The 22086-nt window shown below is 37.9% G+C and overlaps 1 protein-coding gene across 1 annotated transcript in view; it reads right to left on the bottom strand.

Annotated features, from left to right (window-relative positions):
• LOC149310803 (protein ELYS-like) overlaps positions 1-22086 on the bottom strand; it is a 78503-nt gene that overhangs the window by 23804 nt on the left and 32613 nt on the right. Inside the window, exons 8-17 of the mRNA XM_089529790.1 lie at positions 17321-17471; positions 13381-13513; positions 13107-13288; positions 11719-11780; positions 9978-10106; positions 7545-7635; positions 7370-7459; positions 7067-7207; positions 4758-4862; positions 280-373 (exon numbers count right to left, since the gene is read on the bottom strand). Coding sequence (XP_089385916.1) covers positions 280-373; positions 4758-4862; positions 7067-7207; positions 7370-7459; positions 7545-7635; positions 9978-10106; positions 11719-11780; positions 13107-13288; positions 13381-13513; positions 17321-17471 — 1178 coding nt within the window. The remainder of the gene's footprint in view (positions 1-279; positions 374-4757; positions 4863-7066; positions 7208-7369; positions 7460-7544; positions 7636-9977; positions 10107-11718; positions 11781-13106; positions 13289-13380; positions 13514-17320; positions 17472-22086) is intronic.

Here is a 22086-nt window from a genome sequence, read left to right as displayed (position 1 = left end):
AGGATGGCTTATAAATTACAATTTAAAATAACAGTGTAACAGGAGAGCAAAAAGAACAAGACAATGAAAAGAATTTTAAAACATAAAAATATGTACATAAAGATATTAGAAGAGTCATATATCCCTACTCAGATATCATTCATTTAGAAAGTGCAAACCTATCCCTTATGTTGTCTTGTCTAGACCATTCTGCTTATCATCTTGACAGTAGTAATATGCACATCCACTCATAGCAAGTGAAAACTTTTTCAAAGTTCTGAAATCTAAAAGAGCCCTCACCTGGATAACCGTTCCAGTTTCTGACGACAGCCGGCATAAAAACGTTGTATATGTTCGTAATTATAGAAAGGTTTTGACAATGGTGTATCTTCATCTAGCCATGAGAGGAACATCATTTTAAAAATAGATAAAAGCACTTCCAGTTGAATATACAAGTAGGCTATCTTTCTGCTCTGAGAACAAGTACTTCAACCATGTTTAAGTATAGAAATACTTAATGTTCTCATATTTTAAAGAGCTGAGCTGTCCTTCGCACTTATCTTAGACAGTTCAAAATGTAAAATATGTCCTGATAACCATGCTTGTTCATATTTGAGCTTAGTATGGTTCTTTCAAAAGTGCCCTCAAGGCAAATTTTCAACACAAAACGTACATCTTAATATAGTAAGAACAGACAAAAATAAATCATCATAAACACATTCACTTAACAATATTAGAAATTTATGGGGTAAAAATGTCTTTGTTGTCCACCAAAAAACCATCAAAGACTGGGGGTGGGGGAAAGGAGATGAGGAAAGACTTCCACAACCAGGATGCTGCCACTGAAAAGCCCTATTTTATTTTATTTGGAGGGAAGATAATGAATACGAGGACACAGACTAAGAAAGCAAATATACAGAACTTTCAGAATATACAGAATATAAATCAAAGAAGGCTCTCTTTAGACAAAGCTAAAACTACAGACATGAATGAGCTACTTCTAAAGAACATAGAGAGTCTTTCAATAAGCATGACCAATTTGTCTAAAGACTTAAATAAAGAACTGAATAATTTCATGAGAGAAATTAAACAAGAAATAAGAGAAGATTTGCAGGAAATAACCCAAACAGTGGAAAAACTGACGCAAGAAACACAAAAAATAAAACAAAGAGGGGAAATTTTGGAAATAAAGAATGAAAAAGTGGAGAATGAGATGATTAAAATTTTGACAAAAGAAGAGCGAGAACTTGATGAAAAAGCAGTTGCAGAATTAAAATCGAAAGAGAAATCAGTCAGAATTAGAGGTATCCCGGAGCAAAAGGAACAAGACTTCTATGGTAAATTGATAGAAGAAATAGCACTATTCTTAAAAAGAGATCCTGAATCTTTCGAGTTTGAAATAGATAAACTGTTCCGGGTTAATTCCTTAATAGCAAAACAAAATGGATTACCCTGTGGCATATTAGGTTTTTTTGTAAGAAAAATAGTAAGGGATACCTTCTTAAATACACACAACAAGACTCCGTTTGTTTTTGAAAATCAAGAATTGAAGGTTCTAAAAGATATCTCCAGAAGAATCTTGCGAAAACGAAGAGAATACTCTGCACTTACTATTTTCTTGAGGGATATAGGGACTATATACAGGTGGGTGCTTCCAGAAGGTTTGACCTTCTGGTGGAAAAAGAAAAGAGTAAGGATTTTAACTCCAGAACAAGCAAAAAAATATTTAAAACAGATTAAAAAACAACACACTACACCCCAAGAAGAAAGAAAGGATGAAGTAAACAAGCAACAAGACGGAGAGGAAGAAGAAGAGGATTTATTGAACCTACAAGATCCCCCAATTCCAGAGTTGGATTATGATGAACAAGATTTGATACAATAAGAAATCAGACTAAGGAGAGAAGAAAAGGAGAGAAGAGAGTTCTGAAAATTAGAAGTAACAGAATATCAAGTTTAAGTGAAAAACAGATATTCACCCCGATCAAGACAAGTTTTATGAAAAAGGATTATTAAATTTTAACTGTATTTCAATAAAATTTTGAACAAGAACTCGACAAGCTGATTATTTAAACTCACGAGATAGAATTTAACGATCATGGCCTTTAATTTAAATTTTTTAACCTGGAATGTCCAGGGACTAAATACACCCCAGAAAAGGAAAAAGATTTTTCATTACCAGCAGAAACTAAAATTAGATATAATTTGCTTACAAGAAACAAGAATAAAAGAAAAAGATTTAAAAAAACCTAAGATGTAATAAATTAGGACAAATGTTCTCTGCAAACTCAATTTTTTTTTAAAAAAAAAGGGAATAGTAATATATGTAAACTCAAAGTATGAAGCAAAGGAAATTCACAGTGATAATCAGGGCAATTATGAAATAATTGAATTAACATATAAAGAAGAAAAAGAGAAAAAATTGGTAATAGTTGGTGTATATGGACCCTTAGAAAATAAAAATAAATTTTATAGTAAGTTAAAACAGAAATTAAAACAGAAATGATTCAAATTTAGAGAAGATAATTAAACATTCAGAGAAACAAATTTCAAACTTATACAAATTAATATTGGAGTATGAATTGGAATCTGAGACTATAAAAGAATTTATGGTTAAATGTGCTAAAGATATAAATGAAACAATACAGTTAGATCAATGGGAAAATCTTTGGAAGGGAAAAATCAAACAGATGATAAGTGTTGACTTAAAGGAAAACATAGATAAGTCCATGTATAGATGGTACCTTACCCCACTCAGATTAGCAAAAATGTTTAAGCAAAACAAAAATATATGCTGTAAATGTAATAAAGTGTAGGTAGTTACCTACACATGTGGTGGACTTGCCCTATAGCAAAACAATTTTGGAAAAATATACATATAGAAATGAAAAAGATCTTTGGATTAAAGGGAAGGCCAACCATTAAGTTCTATCTCCTGAATATGTTTGAAGCTCAAAATTATGGGGAAAAAATAAATGAAAAAGTTTTATTGCTCGCTTTGGCTGCGGCAAGAATATTTGCTAAAAGCTGGAAAAAAGAAGATTGTCCAGGAATTGAGGAATGGAGATGGAAGATGTTAGATCTGTATGAAATGGATAAGTTGACATACCTGGTTAAGGATAGACCTTTGGAAGAATTTTATTAAGAATGGGTTATTTGGAAAAAGTATCTGAGTAACTTAAAAGAGGATAAATGTTCACTATTATAGAAGCTCAATAGGAAGAATCTGAAATGAAATGATATAGATGACTAACGGATGGAGATATTTAAGTGTTGCTCTTTTGGTGTAGTTCTATTTAGTTATATGTTTATGTACATATATAGAGAAATTATAATAATAGTGACTATATTACTTAAAATACTTAGGGTTGGTAAAACCATGGTATAGCAGGAAAAAGCAGTGGACATTAATATATTTGGATGTGTGGTAAATGTATAATTAAGGTAATTAATAATAATAATAATAATAATATATTTTATTTGTATACCATTTTTCCCTAGATCAAAACAGTTTACAGACTATAAAAGTATTAAAAACATCTCATAAAATAGATAAAAACAAGTAATACAATTATACAAATACAATCATTCATAGGGTAAGGCAGAGAATCGATGGCATCAAGAGCGCTCAACTTCATTCAAATTAGAAGGAATCAATAGGAGTAATATGCTTACTTAGAGTTCAGTTAAAATAATAATAATAATAATAATAATAGTGAATGATTGATTTAAGTCAGTAGCCTAGGAAGTAACTAAGAATGTTTAAAAAGTTGAGTACAAATTTTAGATATGATGTATTGAAATATGTTTTATAAAATGTGAGTACATGTTTGTCTGTTTGTTTGTTTTTTTTTTTTGTCTTTTAAAAATATTTAATAAAAAAAGAAAAGCCCTATTTTGTGCCAGCATCAAACATTTCTTTGTAATGGAGAAAGCCAAACAGGATTTCTGATGATGACTCACAACTGACAGAATAACTCCTCCCCGTTGTCCAGCGAGGCTGAAGAGAGATACAGCTGCAGAAAGAGGCTGGAGAATGAGGAGGAGAGCTGCAATTGCTGTTCAAAGGCAGAAGCAGGCAGCTGACAGCACCATTGCTACTGCTATCAGAGATGGCTGTAATTACTGGGTTCCCATGTCCTGAACACTTGGGTAAAAAAACCAAAACGCATCAACTGGACTTTGGGCTTCAGTGGTAGAAGCAGTAGGGAGAGGAGAAGGGGAATGTTTTTTGTTTGTTTGTTTGTTTGTTTTTTGCTGTGGAGCTTTCTTCCAGGCCAAGGCTGGCCAGGGCCATCACCAGCTGCTTCTATCACACCCCACTCTAGACCTCACTTAGGCTGAGGGATGGCTGTGGAGAAGTAGCTGCCGCCACTGCTGCTGCCCCTTGTGCAAAATTTGGCTGCAAACTCAGCTGTGCCATTTCCCTCCCTCTCCATAGAGATGAGGGAACCCAAATAATGCACACCTGGCAACTGGGGCTTGCCACTGCCTCCACTGCTGCCCCCTAAGCTATTTTATATTCCTGTACCTGTATTACAAAACAAAACAAAACAAAACAACTTCCAAAAAAACCCAACACACTTCTAGTCCCAAATATTCTGGATAAGCTGTACTACCCAATTCCAACCCAGAAGATATTAAACAACAGCTCGGTCACATACGGTAGCCACTTACCATAATTCCAAAAGTATTAAGTATGCAGAATTTACACCTCGCCTGTTGTTAAATTTGAACAGTTACCATGCTTGAGAAATGGAGAGCTTTAAATAGTTTACCTGAACTTTCTGGTAGAAGGTTGGATCGGCAGAACCAGATGACCACTTGCATATACTGGGAAAGGAGACCAGTTACAACCTGCTTGTTTGTTAGATCTGTAATGCCTGAAATGGAATTAACATAGGATTTTAAAAATCGTAATGCATGCTTAGAAAGCAATATGAATTTGCAACAATTATTTTGCACTGTATATAAGAAATTATTTGAAATGGAGTATTGGTTACTTGCTGTGAAGGTCCATTCTGGACTGAAAAGGAGATGCCCAGGACCGTATTAGATGCCACTCGGGCAAGGCAGATGTCACAAGATCTATAAACTGTCTTTATACAACAGATCCTTTGAGTCCTCTCACAGTTATTTACATAGTAAAGCTCAGAAATAAGGAATAACACCACCGACTGATGTATGGTACAACTCAAATAAAACTTCAGTGGTCACTACCTGGATTGGTCTATGACCGGTTCCCTCTTCATGGAATGGAAGTCACCTGCCTTCCATTCTCTCTATATAGGGAAGAAACCTTCCAATACTGAAATGTGCTCAAGCTTAAATTTTAAAGAGAGGTGGAAAGGTAACTGAGGCTCCATACAGACAGGCCAAAATAAAGCTGCTTTGGGTCACTTTGGAGGTTTGCTGTTTAAATGTTGCATGCATCCTAAGAGTCTGGAAGCTGCGCCAAAGCCACGATCCAATCTTAAGTACTGGAGCACAGCTTTGGCACAGCTTCCAGACTCATGCAACATTTAAACAGCATACCTCCAAAGTGACCCAAAGCAACTTTATTTTGGCAGTCTGTATGGGGCCTGAGAACCTATGAGGAGAAAACCTGTTACATGATTTCTCCAAATGTCATTTCAACTGATGCATACTGATCCAATTTGTCATTTGTAAAAAAGTTTTTGTAAAATTAAGAGTGAAATTCCTAAGCCTCATGATATGTGAAGGCATTACAAAGGTTTAGAGCATGTGGCCACTTTGCAAATTTCAGGAAAAGGACAATCAGCTAAAAAAGCCACTGAATTGGTAGCTGTGATTTTCTATTGTGATGTGATATGCTTAGGTTTTGGCAAGAATTCCTACATTATGGAAACATAGGCTTTCAACCCCCTTGCTAAGGTGGAAAGTGACCTTTTCATCTGTGAGTTAGGAAGGAAAGAGATAGAGAGATTCTCTATGTATTTAAATTCTAAGAGCCCTATCTACCTCCAGCCTATGCCATCCCATTCAGAGAGTAGGAATAGTCTGGGGCAAAAGAGTCCTCTGAATGTTAAAAGATAAAGTTTATCTTCGGCTTACAGGTAGAATCTAAGTGCATCTTGACCATATCTTTACCCAAATATACACAGGTGTCTGCTGAAAGTGGGTGCTTCTAATTTGGACATTCTCCTGGAAGATGTAATGGCATCCCGAGGGCAGGCAGAGCACTCTAAACTTCTGCTGGCCAGAAAAGGGACTGGAGATGAAATGGTAAAGCTTCTGTTTCCTTTGGAAATAATTCTCTTGTGGAATTCTACTGTGATGTTCAGAACACCTGAGTGATCTCAGCCACAGGAACAGGGCAACCATGTCCTTGTGAAAGGACCAAGGATATATTTCCTAATAGATTGTAACAACAACTTGTTCAGACAAATAATAGTTCATTTGACAGGACAGACTGGAGGTGGAACAGGGCCGACGGAATCTGCATGCAGTCCACATGCTCTGTTAACATATCTTGATAGCTTTACATCTATCAAGAGTTAAAGACTGGGGGATTTTTGAAAGAATGGAAGAATAAGAATATACAAAATAAGAGTTCAAGAAAAAAGCCAAAGTAGTAAACGACTTCCTAGGCTAAAGAACAGGAAACAATTGAAGAAGGAGAAAAGACATCTTCAAGATAAAATACAGATCACATAACCTCTGCCTTGCAAAGAGAGCAGTGGAGTTAACCCATTCCTGAATGGCTCCTTTCTGCACACAGTCACCTCTAGTTCTACTTCCCTCCAAGCTCCTGAGGAATCACCAACTCCAACTTAAAAATGCCCTTACAAGTTATCAAGACAGCAGGATATGGAGGTAACACCCAGGAACATAAGGCCTTTATATGTTAACCAAAGCTTTCTGCAATTTCTTTTGGATATTATAATGCTATGTTTCAAGGTTAGAAGGTTTTTCGTTAGAAAAAAAAAATACAGACTTTTCCTCACATCTCACTAGAAAATCAATATAAACAGACATATAACCATATAAGGGAGAAGTTAATGGTAAGATCCTCACTTATTAGAAAATTACATTAAATGTGCATCTAACATGTGATCTCACACACCTTTTTCTGTCAGTTCTTGTGCTTCCATTATAAAACAGTTTAAAACTGTGCTAAGGTTACTAAGAAGCAACTCGCAGTGCTGTAGGGATTGTAGAGTTTGTGGGTCAATGAAGTTTGATGATCCATCAAACAGAGGAACACCTTATAAAACAAAGATAAAGAATATGAAAGTATTAGTGTGGAGTGAGAGTTAAAGGTGCTCTTTCTTAACATCACTAAATGAATAAGTGAACCACCCCAATTACTGAATATGTTCAATACAAGGCAGTTTAGTTCCCACCCAAGATGCACTATACTACTTACAAAGACGAACAAAATCTTCTTTTGTATTCACCACTTTATTCCATGTCCATTCAAGAACAAAATGCAAGTTAGGGGCAGAATCTGGTTGCTCTAAGAAAAACAAAACAGGTGTCATGAGCATAAACTCCAGATTCTTATAGGTACTGTAATTTAATTAAACAACAAGTTTATCTACCTTCAGCAGTCCACTGTTTGATGCAGCTAGTGAGGAGCCCCAGAGAACTGGTTTGGATAGCAGCTGACAATACAGCTTCAAACTGCTGTTCCTACAAAAATAAAAAGTAAAATTCACTGATATCAGTAATTAATACATTTTATGGTGCAAATGGTTTTCTGGGTTCCAATTCAGCTCAGTGTGGTGTAGTGTTTTGAATGCTGGACTATGACACTGGGAGATCAGGGTTCGAATTTCTGCTCAGTCATGGAAACCCCATGTGTCATCTTGGAGAAGTCACACACTCTGAGCTTCAGAGAAAGGCAAAGGCAAACCCCTTCTAAATAAATTCTGCCACAAAATCCCCGTGATAGGTTCAGCCTAGGGTCATTGTAAGTCAGATGACTTGAGGGCACACAACAACAGTCCAGCTGTCATTATATGCAGTGTGCAATGCTGGTTTCAGATAGGTGCGAGGATACCACCTTCAAATGATGCTTCCAGGCAATTCTACTGAGGATTTAATGGAATTGCTTTTGCGACACATCTCTTAAGTTTTATTTATTTCTTTTTTAAGGGGGGGTTTAGATATAGTACTGTACAGACTGTATGTAGTGTATATTGACTGCCTTTTAATCATGTAAGCCGCTTTGATTGCTCCTGTAGCAGAAAAGTGGGGTATAAATAAAAGTTTTATTTATTTATTTATTTAAGCTGTATCCACACTAGGGATGATACTTCTTGATTTTCTTTGTCCGGATGGGTGTAAAAAAAAAATCCATCTATTTTTCTCCCCACATGGAAGATTTTTTTCCCTCTGAGATGACAGGAAGCTGCACAGCTTTCTCAGAAGACAGCACAGTTTTCATTGAAAAGGGCACAGCTTTTTCCAGCTGAAACGTTTTCCTGCAACTTGTGCATAAAAACTGTCAGCTATGAAAAGACGTTTCAGCTGTCAAACCAGTTGAGGGAAGGAAGGAAGGTACGAGAAAGCTGGGAGCTCTGGTTTGAAAGATGCAGCCTCTGAGTCAGGATTTCTGTGAAAGACTGGAGGGATGGGAGTTGCCGAGGAAAGTTGTGAAGGGAGAAAGTTATGGATGTTTGGCAGATGGCAATGTAGTTTCTGTTTTTCCCCTAACCTCCCTCACTCCAAGCCCTACTCATGATGAAAGACTATGAAAACCAACTTTTGTGGGGAGGCTGAAGGTGGAAACTGAAACGTCTTTTCACAGCCCCTAGTCTGGATTTCTATGAAACATAGAGGCTTGGAGGGAGGGAATGTGTGGGAAGAACAGAAACTATACTTGTCAGCTGCCAAACATCCCCAGCTCCCCCATCCTATCCCAATCTTTCACAGAAAGCTTGTAAAAAGAAAGGTTGTGAAAAGAATAACAGAATCACAGAATTGGAAGAAACCACATGGGCCATCCAGTCCAACACCCTGCCATGCAGAAGTACACAATCAATGACATTTCAGTTTCTTTCCACAGTCCCCTCAGCCAGTTTGATAGCATCTGAAATATCTTTTCACAGCTTCTCATCAGGATTAGTGCTTGTGGGGAAGGAGGTGAAGACTAGATTGTTAGCTGACTAGATCATCAGCTGCCAAACATCCAAAATTCCGCCCCCTCAATCTTTCACAAAACTCTTGACTAGAGGCTATGAAAAGACATTTCAGTTTCCTCCATTAGTGCCCCTACCCCTGCTTTGACAGTAGCTGAAAAGTCTTTTCACAGCCTCTCATCAAGATTGGGACTTGGGTTGGTGGGAAGTTGTGGGAAAAACAGAAATTAGATCAAAACTAGCAACTTCCCCCTGCAACTCCCCTCCGCCCCACCCCGTAATCTTTCAGAGAAGTCATGGTTAAAGTCTATAGCTCTCAAATGAGAACTTTGGGGCTGGGGTAGGGAGAACAGAGGGAAAGTTGCAGGAAAAAAAATACCCAGAACATGTCTCTTGGAAAAGCTGTGCATTTTTCAATGCAAGCTATGCAGCTTTGGACCAAGAAGGAGGAAAAAAATGCCTTGGCAAAGCTGAGGGAAATTTGCATTTTTTTTTCTTCCACACCACTTGGAAATTCTGATTTCAACCCCATTTGGGAAACTGGCAAATTGCTATCCCATTCTCTAAGACACACTGCAGAATTATAGGCGTTTGACACTGCTTTAACTGTTATGGCTCCATTGTACAGAATCCTGTGATTGGTAGTTTGGTGAAGTACCATAGCTCCCTGCAGAGTCAGCTAAATACTTTACAAAATTACCAATTACATGATTTCACAGGCTGCAATCATGCCAGTTAAAATGGTGTGAAACTGTTATAATTCTGCAATGAGGATACAACTTTTGTTAAAAATCAGGCACTTTAACTGAATTCAAGTAAGTTTGGGTAGAAACAATCAAGAATCACAAAGGAAAGGCTACATTTTCACTCACATAAACATTACGGACTCACCTGAGTCAGACTTGAAGGCTGTACATCAATAAATCTTGGAGAAAGCAAACCTGCTACCAGACATCTATTATAACCATCAGGAATAGTTTCATTTAACAAGGAAGCAGATTTTTTTAAGAAATGCAATGTCTGTAAGTAAACAACATTATTACTAATTTAGACAGCAATTAAACTACCAGCAAAAAACTACAAAGAAAAAAAGTAATGGAAAAAATAATGGAAAAGACTACATACCCTTGGTCAAAATAAAGGCAGTGCTATATTACAGAAACCAGGCCACATGGAACTGCACTCATGTAAGATCAAGTTTTCAGTGTGCTGCCTAATGGTGCTGAACTTGTGTTCACTAGCCCTATTGCTTCAGGGGTTCAATGACACCAGCAGGTATATTCTGTACAAACTGGTGCTAAAGACACTGGATTCCAAAGAGCCTAATATATGAGTAGCAAGTGATTCTGCGCACGCATGAAAAAGCGGGCCAATTCTTCCATCAAATTTCACACTGGATGGTCCTTTGACCTTCAAGAACAACTTTTCAAGGCCAGTCATATAAGCATGATAGGTATCTGAAATTCTCAATTGTTTTGTTCTACCCCACTTCCTCATCAAACTCACTTCCATATCCTTATAAGATTGAATGGTCATATTTAGCATACTCCCATTTAATACCAAAAAACTGGTTTTGAATGGTTGCCTTGGGTCCGAACTTGGGAGAAAGGTGGGATAAAAAATAAAATAATCCTATAATTTAAAGCATCAGCAGGCAGTAAAGCAGGTATTTCTGAGAAACTAAGAAAGGAAGTTTCTCACATACTGCTATTTTTAATCAATAAAAAACAGAGGATGGGATTATATAAACAGATTTATATCTAACATTTTTGTAAGTAATTATTTATGCAGACTTTTATAAATTACTGGCTAACTAGCCTGTTTGGATGGAATTTGCTTACATACTTCAATTTTAAGCCATTTTTTCTTGGTTGATTGGGTGTACTGCAAAGTGCAAAATGTACAGAAGCTATCCAGATCAAGGGAAATAGTAAAGTCACTCTAGTCTGCTTTGGTCAAACTTCACCTGGGATACTGTATCTAGATCTGGATATAGATCACCACAGACTAAGAAAATTACTGAAAAGCTGGTTCAAAGGAAGGCAACCAAATAATCAAAGCTCTGAAAACCAAGCTCCACGAGGAATGACTTAGGGAATAACTGCACAGTGAAACACTGCCATCTCTTGGCTCCCAAGCATTGTGAGGAAATGAATTGGTTATAACTATAGGTCAGAGCTTCACTTTGAAGTGATCCCAGTTGAGAAAATCAAAATATCACAGGAGTGGTTCCTTGTAAGGCAGAGAGTTGGGGATGAGCTATTTCTAAACCAACTGTTTATGGAAACTGGCACAAGGAAGATCCACATAAAAGGCCTCAAAATCCATGTAAAACCTGACCAACCAGGTAATACGGTAACCCAGATAGGGAAAAGGAAGGGAATCATTTTTATCAGTTAATAAAATGCATCCAGCTGCTACAACTGACACTTTGTTCACATAGTACTTCAGTTGTTGTCCTGAGACTTGGCAATCTTAACTGGCACGGTATCTTTGGGTACTGTTCCCAGATATCTTGGAAACAGATGCCAAGACAGGACAGAGGGAACATTTATGATTTGCAAAGTAGATAAGAAAACAATATGCAGCACATCATATTAAGAGCAGCACAAAACATCTTTATGGAACTCACATCTTTTTGAAACCCTGTGCAAGTCACATGAACAACTCCAGAATTCAGCAGACAAGTAGCATCTATAAAAGAGAATATTTCATTAAAATCTACTTTGTCAGCAACATGAAATCATAACACTTAATTAGCTGAAAGATTAAATATGTGTTTCTATTTTCTGACAAAAAATATCTAGACTAACAGTAAGGAAATGTATGGTTTTCAAATCTTGTTGAACTCCATTTTTATCAACCCCCACCAGTACGACCAATGGTCAGAGTTCAGCAGCATCTGAGGGTCAGATTTACTATCCCACCTATAAAAAATAACCACCTATGCATGTATACCAGACCCAGAGGGATACAATCAGCTTCTTAGAAATGACATTGTCTGCTACATGTGGATACATTTTGACCCTAATGGGGTGAAAGGGGATATACCTGGCTCTCAACTATGCAAGCACCTATCTCAACTTACTGTAAGCAGAACTAAAAGAGGTATAGCCTATCTTAAGTAAGAATCTTACTTCAATTCTACATGTACTCTCAATATCATTTTCTCTCCCCAAGACCAAAAATGCACCACCATGAGGAAGAGTAATGAAATAGAAGAGACCTTTAGTTAGGACTGGAGGGCTCAGACAGGCCACATGCTTGCAGTATGGAGAACACCACTTCTAGATGGGGAATCATGGGGCTACAATATATGATTTGCTACAGCAGAAATATGGTATGTAATTACTATCTAGATGGGTGGCCTGCAGGGACCTTTATGAAGCTCAGCTGCTGTGTCACTGTGTTGATATTTTGGGAGGCCATGGGGAAGCAGATGGAGAAGGGTTGCTAACTGCATCCTTATAAGTTCAGACTTTTCAACTATTTAATGCTCAAAGTCCTCAAATTTTAGGACCATGAACAAGGCAAGGCAGACCACTCAACAATCTTATTGGTCTCCTACCCTTGTGGGAAAATATTGATCCAAATGTTTCAGCCAGCCTCTCCATCAAATCTCCTAACTCCAGTACTGGACATAGTAAGTACATTCCCCCTCAGCTGATGACATTCCTTGGCAACACAGGATGTACACACACTACCCAACAAAGGGACAAGGAGCTCTGTGACAGCCAGGAAAAGCTATGCTTACCTCCCTCATTTAACAAAGTGCAATAAAACAACCACGAAGGTTGCCTTGAGTCTTAAGAATGCTAGTTTCTCCTGTTATTATTAAGATTAGTAATAACTATACCCTGCCTTCTCTCACAAACTGGGACACAAGGGAGCTTCTGAAATGGATCAGTCCATAATGGATAGAAATTATTAAAAGATTCACAGTAGTAAAGGAACTGGAAAATTTATCTCCACTTCTCTTATTCAACAATTTCCTATAGAAGCAACTCATGTTATACATACCAAAGTTGTAGGTGCTTGGGTTAAAAAACTGTTCAGGTGGAGGATATGAAGGAGGCACGCCACGACTAAAGCTTCGTTCATGTACTAAGACATCCAGGATCTGGTGTGGAGAGGTCATACTCACTACAGCATCCAGGGACCATAATGCAAAATAGGGGCAATTATGCAGAAATTCTCCTGGTCTTGAGAAAGTAAACACATAAGAAAATCAAGATGACAATATACTATGCATTCTCTTCTGGCAAATCTATGAAGAAAAACTCACACTTCTTACCTTAATGAGTCTGGCATTTGAGCGTGATACCAACGATTTATGTCAAATATACCTAAATAGGTATTTGGTTTGCCTTGACCATAAGTGTTCACTTGCCAGCTGAAGACAGACACACTTGTGTCAGGTGATATGACTGAGAAAAAACATTGAACTTCTGTAAGTGTTTGCAGCTACCAATTACATAACTATAGTTCAATTTCATAGCTTATATCTAATCATCTTTTAAAATTCAAGTAGTATCAACCTAATAAAAATACCCGGTTATGTGCAGCATGACTATTCAGATATTTCATGTTCTTCAAATTTACCCAAATAAATGAACCCTTTTCTTAAATAAATTTTTTTGAATACACATCAGAACAAAGTCTTCTAGCTCTTCCAGCAGTAGATTCAAGCAGCCAGTAAGTCAAACTATATATGCATGACTACAAAAGACTCAACCTGTTGTAAAGATATTACAATGGAGTAGGGGAAAAACCATGCACGCTGTCCTAATGGCACAATAAGGAATTCATAGATTTTTAAGCCTGCCTGTTTCGGGCTATTGTTAGATGGCTGTTCCTTAATAAGCATCAGTTCTGAGGTTAGTTCATGCTCTTTAGAATAGGTCTAACTAAAGATTAAACAAATGATGTACTAGGAACTATCTCACATTTTAAATATTCTTAACAGTTGTAGGAATTAATGTGAAAAGCAGAGACTATGTGTGGTTATGGGTGTGTTTTTTTACTTGTGACAAACGATTACTATAACACCTATATTGCCAACACATGAATAGGAGAACTTACATGCAAGTTCAGCTTTCATCCTAATTATTTTATAAAGAAGTGTACACATTTCAAGACTTAAATAACCTAAACTAATACACTCCTATCTTAGAAATTTTCTTAAAGTCTATTCAGTTGAAAAGCATGTTTAGGATGAGACTGATACATCCTCCTCACTCGGAGTACTCTGCTTCTTTCACAAAAGATAGCATAATAATGTTAGCCAGCTATAGTAATAGTCTGTTGAATGTGTACACATAATAAAACACATCTACAAACATACACAGCAATCTCCGCTTTCCACACTAATGCACTAGAAGCTTTCTCATTACTTTAAAAACAAGCTAGATATATTTTCTGTTCAGTGATACTGTTATAAAGTGGCATTTAACAGAGTATTCTATACCCCTATTAAAATCTAGAGTATACATGTAGTTGTTCATAACTTTTCTTCTTCTTCTTCTTCTTCTTCTTCTTCTTCTTATTATTATTATTACTACTATGCTTTATTTATATAGCGCTGTAGATTTACACAGTGCTGTACATACAAACAATAAAATACATAAAGTAAACCTGCCCATGGTGTACAATCTAAGAAATAATAGCATAATACATATAAATAATACATAACAATACAGGAAAGGGTAAAATAAAGTAAAGCAGGCAACAAATTAAAAATGTCAAGTAACAAATAATAGTCATGCAATGCCTGGGAACGCTTCTCTGTACAGGATGGTCTTCAACGCAGCTTTGAAACTAGTTAAAGAAGTGATGACCTGTGCTCATGGGGGAAGGAGATTCTAAGAATGAGGAGCAGCAAGTGAAAAGGAATCCGGGACGGGACAGTGAAAATCCTAGGCTGAGACAGTAGACCTTGACAACTAGAACAGAGGGAACGAGTGGGAAGGTGAGGAGAAAGGAGGTTAGATAAATAAGGAGGGCCCAGCATATGGAGGGCTTTAAAAGTCAACAGCAGAAGTTCATACTGAATACGTAAGGTGAAGGGGAGCCAGTGAAGGGTAGATAATAGAGGAGAAACATGGTCAAAGCGGCGAGCAGATGTAATGTGTGCAGCTGAATGCTGGACAGAAATTAAAGGATGGAGGTGAGAGAAAGAGAGGAAGCCCTGCCAGAAGGAGGTTACAATAATCTAGTTGTGAGATGACCAGAGGGTGGACCAGAGTCTTGGCAGTAGAGGCTGAAAGAAATGGACGGATTTTAGCAATATTGTAGAGAAACAATCTACAGGCCTTGGCTGTGGCCTGGATCTGGGGGATACACAACAGAGAAGAATAAAAAATAAAACAAAGACTGCAGAAAAGGTGTTTTGGAGGGAGGGCTTAGGTGGAAAGACAAGAAGCTCTGTCTTGGACACACTGACCTTCAAACATGGTGCATCCACTGAGAGACAGCTGTAAGACAAGATGAAACTTGCCGTTCAAGTCCCGGAGAAAGGTGAGGGGTGGAAAGATACAGCTGAGTATCATCAGCGTACAGATGATAGGAAAAATCAAAAGAGTGGATAGGTTTTCCTAGGGACAATTTGTAGAGAGAAAACAAAAGGGGATTGCATATGTGGTGGTAATGTAAATATGTACAAAATATTTGGGGAAAAGTGCTATTAGAAATAGAAAATGTTATGAACATAAAAATAGATAGAATACCGAGTATTGTTTTGTTATCGTTATATAATTCAGAGAAATGGAAAAAAGAAGAAAAAGATTTGGTACCAAATTTGATTACAGCAGGGAGATTAATAATAGCAAGGTGTTGGAAAACGAAAATAGATGTAGAAGTGGAGGATTGGTACAAAGAGGTATGCAGATTAGCTATTAATGATAAACTGACATGTAAACTGAGAGTAAAAAAAGGACTATGGAAAAGAAATGATTTTGAGGGGATTTGGAAAGAATTTGTCAAGAAAGTACTGAGAAAAGAAAATGGAAGATTACCTCCAGAAGATGAACTGAAATTTTGGATGGAATATAAGGATGGAAATGGCTTCAGGGAAGGGGGGCACTGAGGGGTATATAAAATAATGTGTTAAAATGTAATAGTATGTAATAGAATGTGGGGAGATATTTGTCTATGGAAATATTACAAAAATAATAATAAAAAGAAAACAAAAGGGGACCCAAAACAGAGCCCTGAGGAACTCCAACAGATAAGGGAACAGAGGACGAGGTCTGACCACCTGTGACCACTGCAAAAGATCTATATGACAAATAAGATCTAAACCAGTCAAGAACAGAGTCCGGGAACCCAAGGTCAGAAAGTACGTCAACTAGAAGACTGTGATCAACGGCGTCAAAGACCACAGACAAATCAAGAAGAATGAGAACAGAGTAAAGGCCATTAACCTTAGCCTGCAAAAGATAATCTGAGATCTTAGTGAGAGCCGTCTCTGTAGAATGCCGTGGGTGGAAACCAGACTGAAAGGGATCGAGAATGGAATTGGCTTCAAGAAACTCAAGACAGCGAGAATAAACGACCCATTCCAAAACCTTAGAAAGAAAAGGGAGAAGAGAAATCGGACAATAGCTAGGCAATGAAGAGGGGTCAAAAGAAGGGTTTTTTCACAATAGGGGAAACTAAAGCATGTTTAAAGAACATAGGGAAAGAACCCGTAGAGATAGCGATTAAAGATATAGATAAGTAAGGGTAGAAAAGAGGAAGCTATAGAAATTAGAAGACGAGTAGGAATTGGATCAAGAGAACAAGTTGCAGGTATGGAAGAGTTCAGCAGCGTAGAGAGTTCATCCAAAGAAACAGGAGGAAACAGAATTTTTTTTAGGCGAGAGCAATAGAAGATTAGTAATAGAAGAAATATTGGGAGGGACTATCTCAGAGTGAATAGTTGTAATCTTTGAGATGAAATAGCAAAATCATTAGGAGAGAATGATGAAGAGACAGGAGGAGAGGGAGGTTTAAGCAAAGAGTTGAAGGTGGAGAACAAACGCTGTGGGTGCCTCTCATTGGCACAGATCAATGATTTATAATAATTCTGTTTTGACATGGCGCGTAAAAAGTGCAACAGTCACTATTCTGAAACAGAATTTGGATTATTAAATTTTTAAAAAATTATGGGGAAACAAAATGTTTGAACAATCAGTCTTCACTGGAGAAAGGGCTTTTTTACACAACTAAACTTTTAAAATGAGTGTTGTACTGACCTTCATTAATGCCATCTTCTCTATCAACATGGCTTCGAAATTTTTCTACAGTTTGGCAACCGATTAATTTGGTATTGCTACTCTGCCCCCTCAAAGAGAAAACTCCGCATGTGAGGTCCAAACTGTACCTTTCTTCACAGTATTCCAAACCCTGGGGTGGGGGAGAAAGAACCACAGTAACTAGAATAAAAATATTATTAACCCTTACTGAATTCAGCAGCCATATTTTTTGACCACAGGGATTATATTGTCTTTGTCTTTACTAAAGATTCGAAGTTTTTACTAATACTAAAACTATCAGTGTTAAATAGAAAGATTTATAAGATTTTAAGAAATATTACGTGTTTAACACAACAGCAATGATTAAATTTTAATTGTTTTCAAAGTGTTGTTTTAATATGTGAGTGTGTGTGTTGAGACGCCTTGGGTCCCAACTTGGGAGAAAGGCGGGATAAAAATAAATAAACAAACATCCAAAATACAAAGGAGCCAGTGTGGTGTAATTGTTTGAGCACTGAACTATGACTCTGGGGTCCAAGTTGTGAATCCCAGCTTGGCCATGGAAACCCACTGGGTGACTTTGGTCAAGTCACACACTCCCAGCGTCAGAAAACCCCATGATAGGATACCCTTAGGGTCACCATACGTCAATAGCTTGAAGGCACACAATGAAAAACCACTTTCCAGTTATGGTACAGAACCTTGACGTTCAATATTGCCTTAAAGCAGGGTTAGGAAACTGGAAGGAAGGAACACGTCTCACCTTTCCCACTGTGGGGTGGATGACATCAGGGTGTGTGACTCAGCTTGTCTGAAGCCTACCAAAAGCTGGACAGAATACCTTAGTGAGCCACATTAGGCCTGAGAGTCAATGGTCTCCCTGCCTCACTTTCATTCCTTGGACTTGAAATGCTACCTCTTTCACTAATTTGGAAGCTGCCTTCATTTCCATGTCAGGAGTAAGACAGGATATAAAATAAAGAAACAAATGAATAAAATTTTGGTATAAGTGTGAGCTTTCATAAACTTGAGCCTACTTCCTAAAATGCATGTTTTAGAGTGGAGAATCTAGAGACAGACCTATGTAAGTCGTGTATGAGAATGTTAATTCAAATTCAAAACCTTGTGAGTATGGAGATGAGCTGGGAAGTAGTTTTAAAGATAGTTGTTGGGGGCAAAGGCAGCATGAAAGCTGTTGCTTACAGTCAGAGAGCAGATAACTATATGGGTATCGGAATGTAGTGTGAGAAACAGAGAAGGATGTGATTAATGGGGTCATGGGTGCCCTCATGAAGGTGTGGGTAAGACAGTGTTGAAATGTGTGTAGCATGCCAGAAAACCATTATCTCTGTTCAACTCATTGCTGATGGACTGGATTCTGTGGATACGGTCCAATTCTGCTGTTTCTCTTTCCAATCTTCCTTTGCAGTTCTTCTGTTTAACAACTGCTGTTCTGAGGTCTGAGATGGAATATCCAGGGAGACTGAAGTGCTTTGCAACCAGTTTTTCTGTATTCCCATTCCTAATGTCTGATTTATGTCCATTTACTCTCTGGCACAGGGACTGGCCTCTTTGCCCAATGTAGAGTGCTAAAGGGCATTACTAACATAGTATGGCATAAATCACATTGGAGGATGAGCAAGTGAAAATCCCTTTAATACTGTGGGTGATATCATTAGAGTCTATTCAGAGTTCCTGAACAGGTGTGTGGGCAGAGTTGGTACCTTGGTTTGTGGCAAGGTTTTGTACCAGTGTCCATATCAGTATTATGTGTCCTCTTTTAGGTAAATATCTGTTTGAGGTTTAGAGGCTGTCTGTAGGCGAGTAAAGGTCTGCCACCAAGAGTCCTTGAAAGGGCAGCATTATTGTCCAGAATGGGTTGTAGTTCATTGATGATACACCTGAGTGATCTAGTTGGGAGCTGTATATGACCACTAGTGGGGTTCTTTCATTTTTCTCTTAACTACATTTTCAGTATCAAACTACATTTTCTCAAGTTACAATCCGCAAACTACAGTACCTGCCACATGTAGTAAAAAAGAGGAATAAACAAGGAAGGCTTGCACCCAGGACTAATCTATGACAGAACAGACTGATGAGGGAAAGTGACATTCTAATACTCATTCATGATTATCTCCTCTCCTTGGCTGTAGGGGAACAGCTGTTTTGCTGCCTTTGTCCCCCAACGACCATCTTTAAAACTGTACTTGTCACCTCATCTCCTTACACAAGGTTTTGAAATTGAACTGACATTCTCACATACAAACAATTTATATAAGTCTGTCTCTTGATTCTCTATTCCAAAACATACATCTGAAGGCTCAAGTCTACAAAAGGCCATGCTACCAACATCTTTCAGTTAGTCTCAAAGGTGCTACAAGAGCCCTTTGCATACTGATTTTCCAGACTAACACAGCTATATTTTTGAATTCTCCTCCTGCTAAGGTACAGATAGATATTTGCATAACACTTCCACTGATATGAACTAGCTGAAATGAAGAGATTTTGCTAAATATATTCAAAAGTGGATGTTACTTCGTTTTTTTGGCACTCAAGAAAAAATACTTTAAATCACTCATCAATTCATGAGTGTTGTCCTGTAATTCAAGGTATGTATCAAGCACACATTTAATTTCTGCAAAGAAATGTACAATCAAATCAGCTCTGAAATTAATCAGAAGTAATACACTGCTCTTTCTCAACATTAAATGAGAAAGTCACTGAAGTAACTAACAAGTAAGATATGCATCTCAAAATATAACTAGCAAAAGTAAGTTTAAAGAAAAATAAAACACTAGAAGTGCTAATTCAAATACAATAATCATAGAATCATAGAGTTGGAAGAGAACACAAGGGCCATCCAGTCCAACCCCGTGCCATGCAGGAACTCTCAATCAAAGTATCCCTGACAGATGAGCCCTCCCTTCCCTCCTTCCAACTGTCATCTTCTGGCCTGAGAGGGAGTGAAAGGACAGGCCCAATGCCATCGGGCTCAGCCTCGATTAAGAAAAAGAGCCCTCTTTCCAGTCCATCTGCCTTGGTCCAGGCCTCTGAGGGAGAGAAGAATACTGGACCTGATCCCCTCCCCTCCCTCACCATTCCCTTCTCCTTTTGTGTCGTGACTTTTTAGATTGTAAGCCTGAGGGCAGGGAACCGTTTATTATCCCCTCTGCTGTAAGCCGCCCGGATTTCCAGTGATTGGGCGGCATATAAATAAATCCTATTATTATTATTATTATTATTATTATTATTATGGCCATCCAGCCTCTGTCCAAAGAAGGTCTCCACTACAATCCGATGTCTATGTCCTGTTCTAAGTTTTTAACAGTCATGGTGGACTCAATTTGATTTTTCATGTAAATCATTATTAAGTTGTATTAAGAGAACAAAGTTGATTTTAAAAAATTAAACCAACATTGAAAGGAATAAATTCAAGGGGGAAATCACTTTATGAAGAAACATGAAGGGGAAACAGGCAAAAATCTAGAAAGCATTTAAAGAATTGAGCCTGAGAGGAAAACAAACACAGGGATGAAGATTCTTTCTAAGGTAGTCACAATGATTGGGGCACTTGAAAAGACAACCATGAGTCATGAACTACATACATAAACAATGACTGACAAGCAATAAAAATACCTACTTAAAAACACAAGTAGCTAAATCCAGGATTTACCTCTGGGCTTTCAGGATAGCACTAAAGCCTCATACCATCTAATAAAAATGACTTCTTTATGCAAGCTGATTACAGTGGGCCCTCGGTATCTGTGGGGGTTCAGTTCCAGAATCCCCCGTGGATGCCAAAAACCACAAATGCTCAAGTCAGTATTTAACATTTAAAATTACCTGAGTGACAAGAACCAGGCATCAGGAAGGCATTCTTCCTGAACTGTTTCCCATTTCCCTATAATGAAGGTTCTGCCAGTATTAAAACCCTTTTCTGACTGTTTCATCTTCCCATCACAAAGCCTCTGCCAGATTTTAAACCCCCTTGCCACCAATCCACCTCAGGGAAGAGCAGCAGAAGGAGTGGGGCAAGGAGGAGTATCAGTGGGAAAGAGGTTTAAATTCCACCAGAAGCTTCCTTGTGTGAAGGAGGGAAACAAAGTGAGGTAAGATTTAAATTCTGGCAGAGGCTTCCTGTGAGAAACAGTGAGAATTTTAAATTCTGACTGTGGCTGACTGTGGCTTTGTGGTGGGATTGACTTACATCGGCTTGTCCGGATCTTGCCACAACAGCTTCTACTACTGTCCTGGGACCATTTCTCAGCCTGGCCATTGCAGGTAAAAAAAAAAAATGTTTCTTCACTTCAATCTACAGTTGTTCAAATCTGTGGATATTGAACCCACAGATACCAATGTCCCACTGTATTCATAAAATCTGATTTACTGAATCTCATTCATTCTCAGTTTCATTCAGTAATCTCATTCCCATGATAATAATCCTACAGGAATATGCTGTGTTCTACGCGTTTGGAGCTTTGCAATAAAATCAGGACAATTTTGGGCTGGGGCAACTAATTCCAATTCTTGAAGCTTCATCAAGGATGCACAATACCTGAATGAGTCCTTAGGCTAGTACTAAGGATTAACGCTCCACACATAATTAAATGTTATTCATCTGCTTTGCTTTTTCATAAATGCCATGCCAAATTAAACGTACATCAAGATAGAGGTTGTGCCTGATTTTCAATCCACTTATGCAGTGTTATACAGTCCGTCCTTGCCTTACGCGGGGGGTCCGTTCCGGATCCCTCCATGTAAGGCGA

Source organism: Sceloporus occidentalis, unplaced genomic scaffold (genome assembly GCF_023333645.1).
Source record: "Sceloporus occidentalis isolate IW3139 unplaced genomic scaffold, rSceOcc1.0.p SCAF_6, whole genome shotgun sequence".
Classification (NCBI taxonomy): domain Eukaryota; kingdom Metazoa; phylum Chordata; class Lepidosauria; order Squamata; family Phrynosomatidae; genus Sceloporus; species Sceloporus occidentalis.
This window is presented reverse-complemented; position numbering and strand designations above follow the sequence as displayed.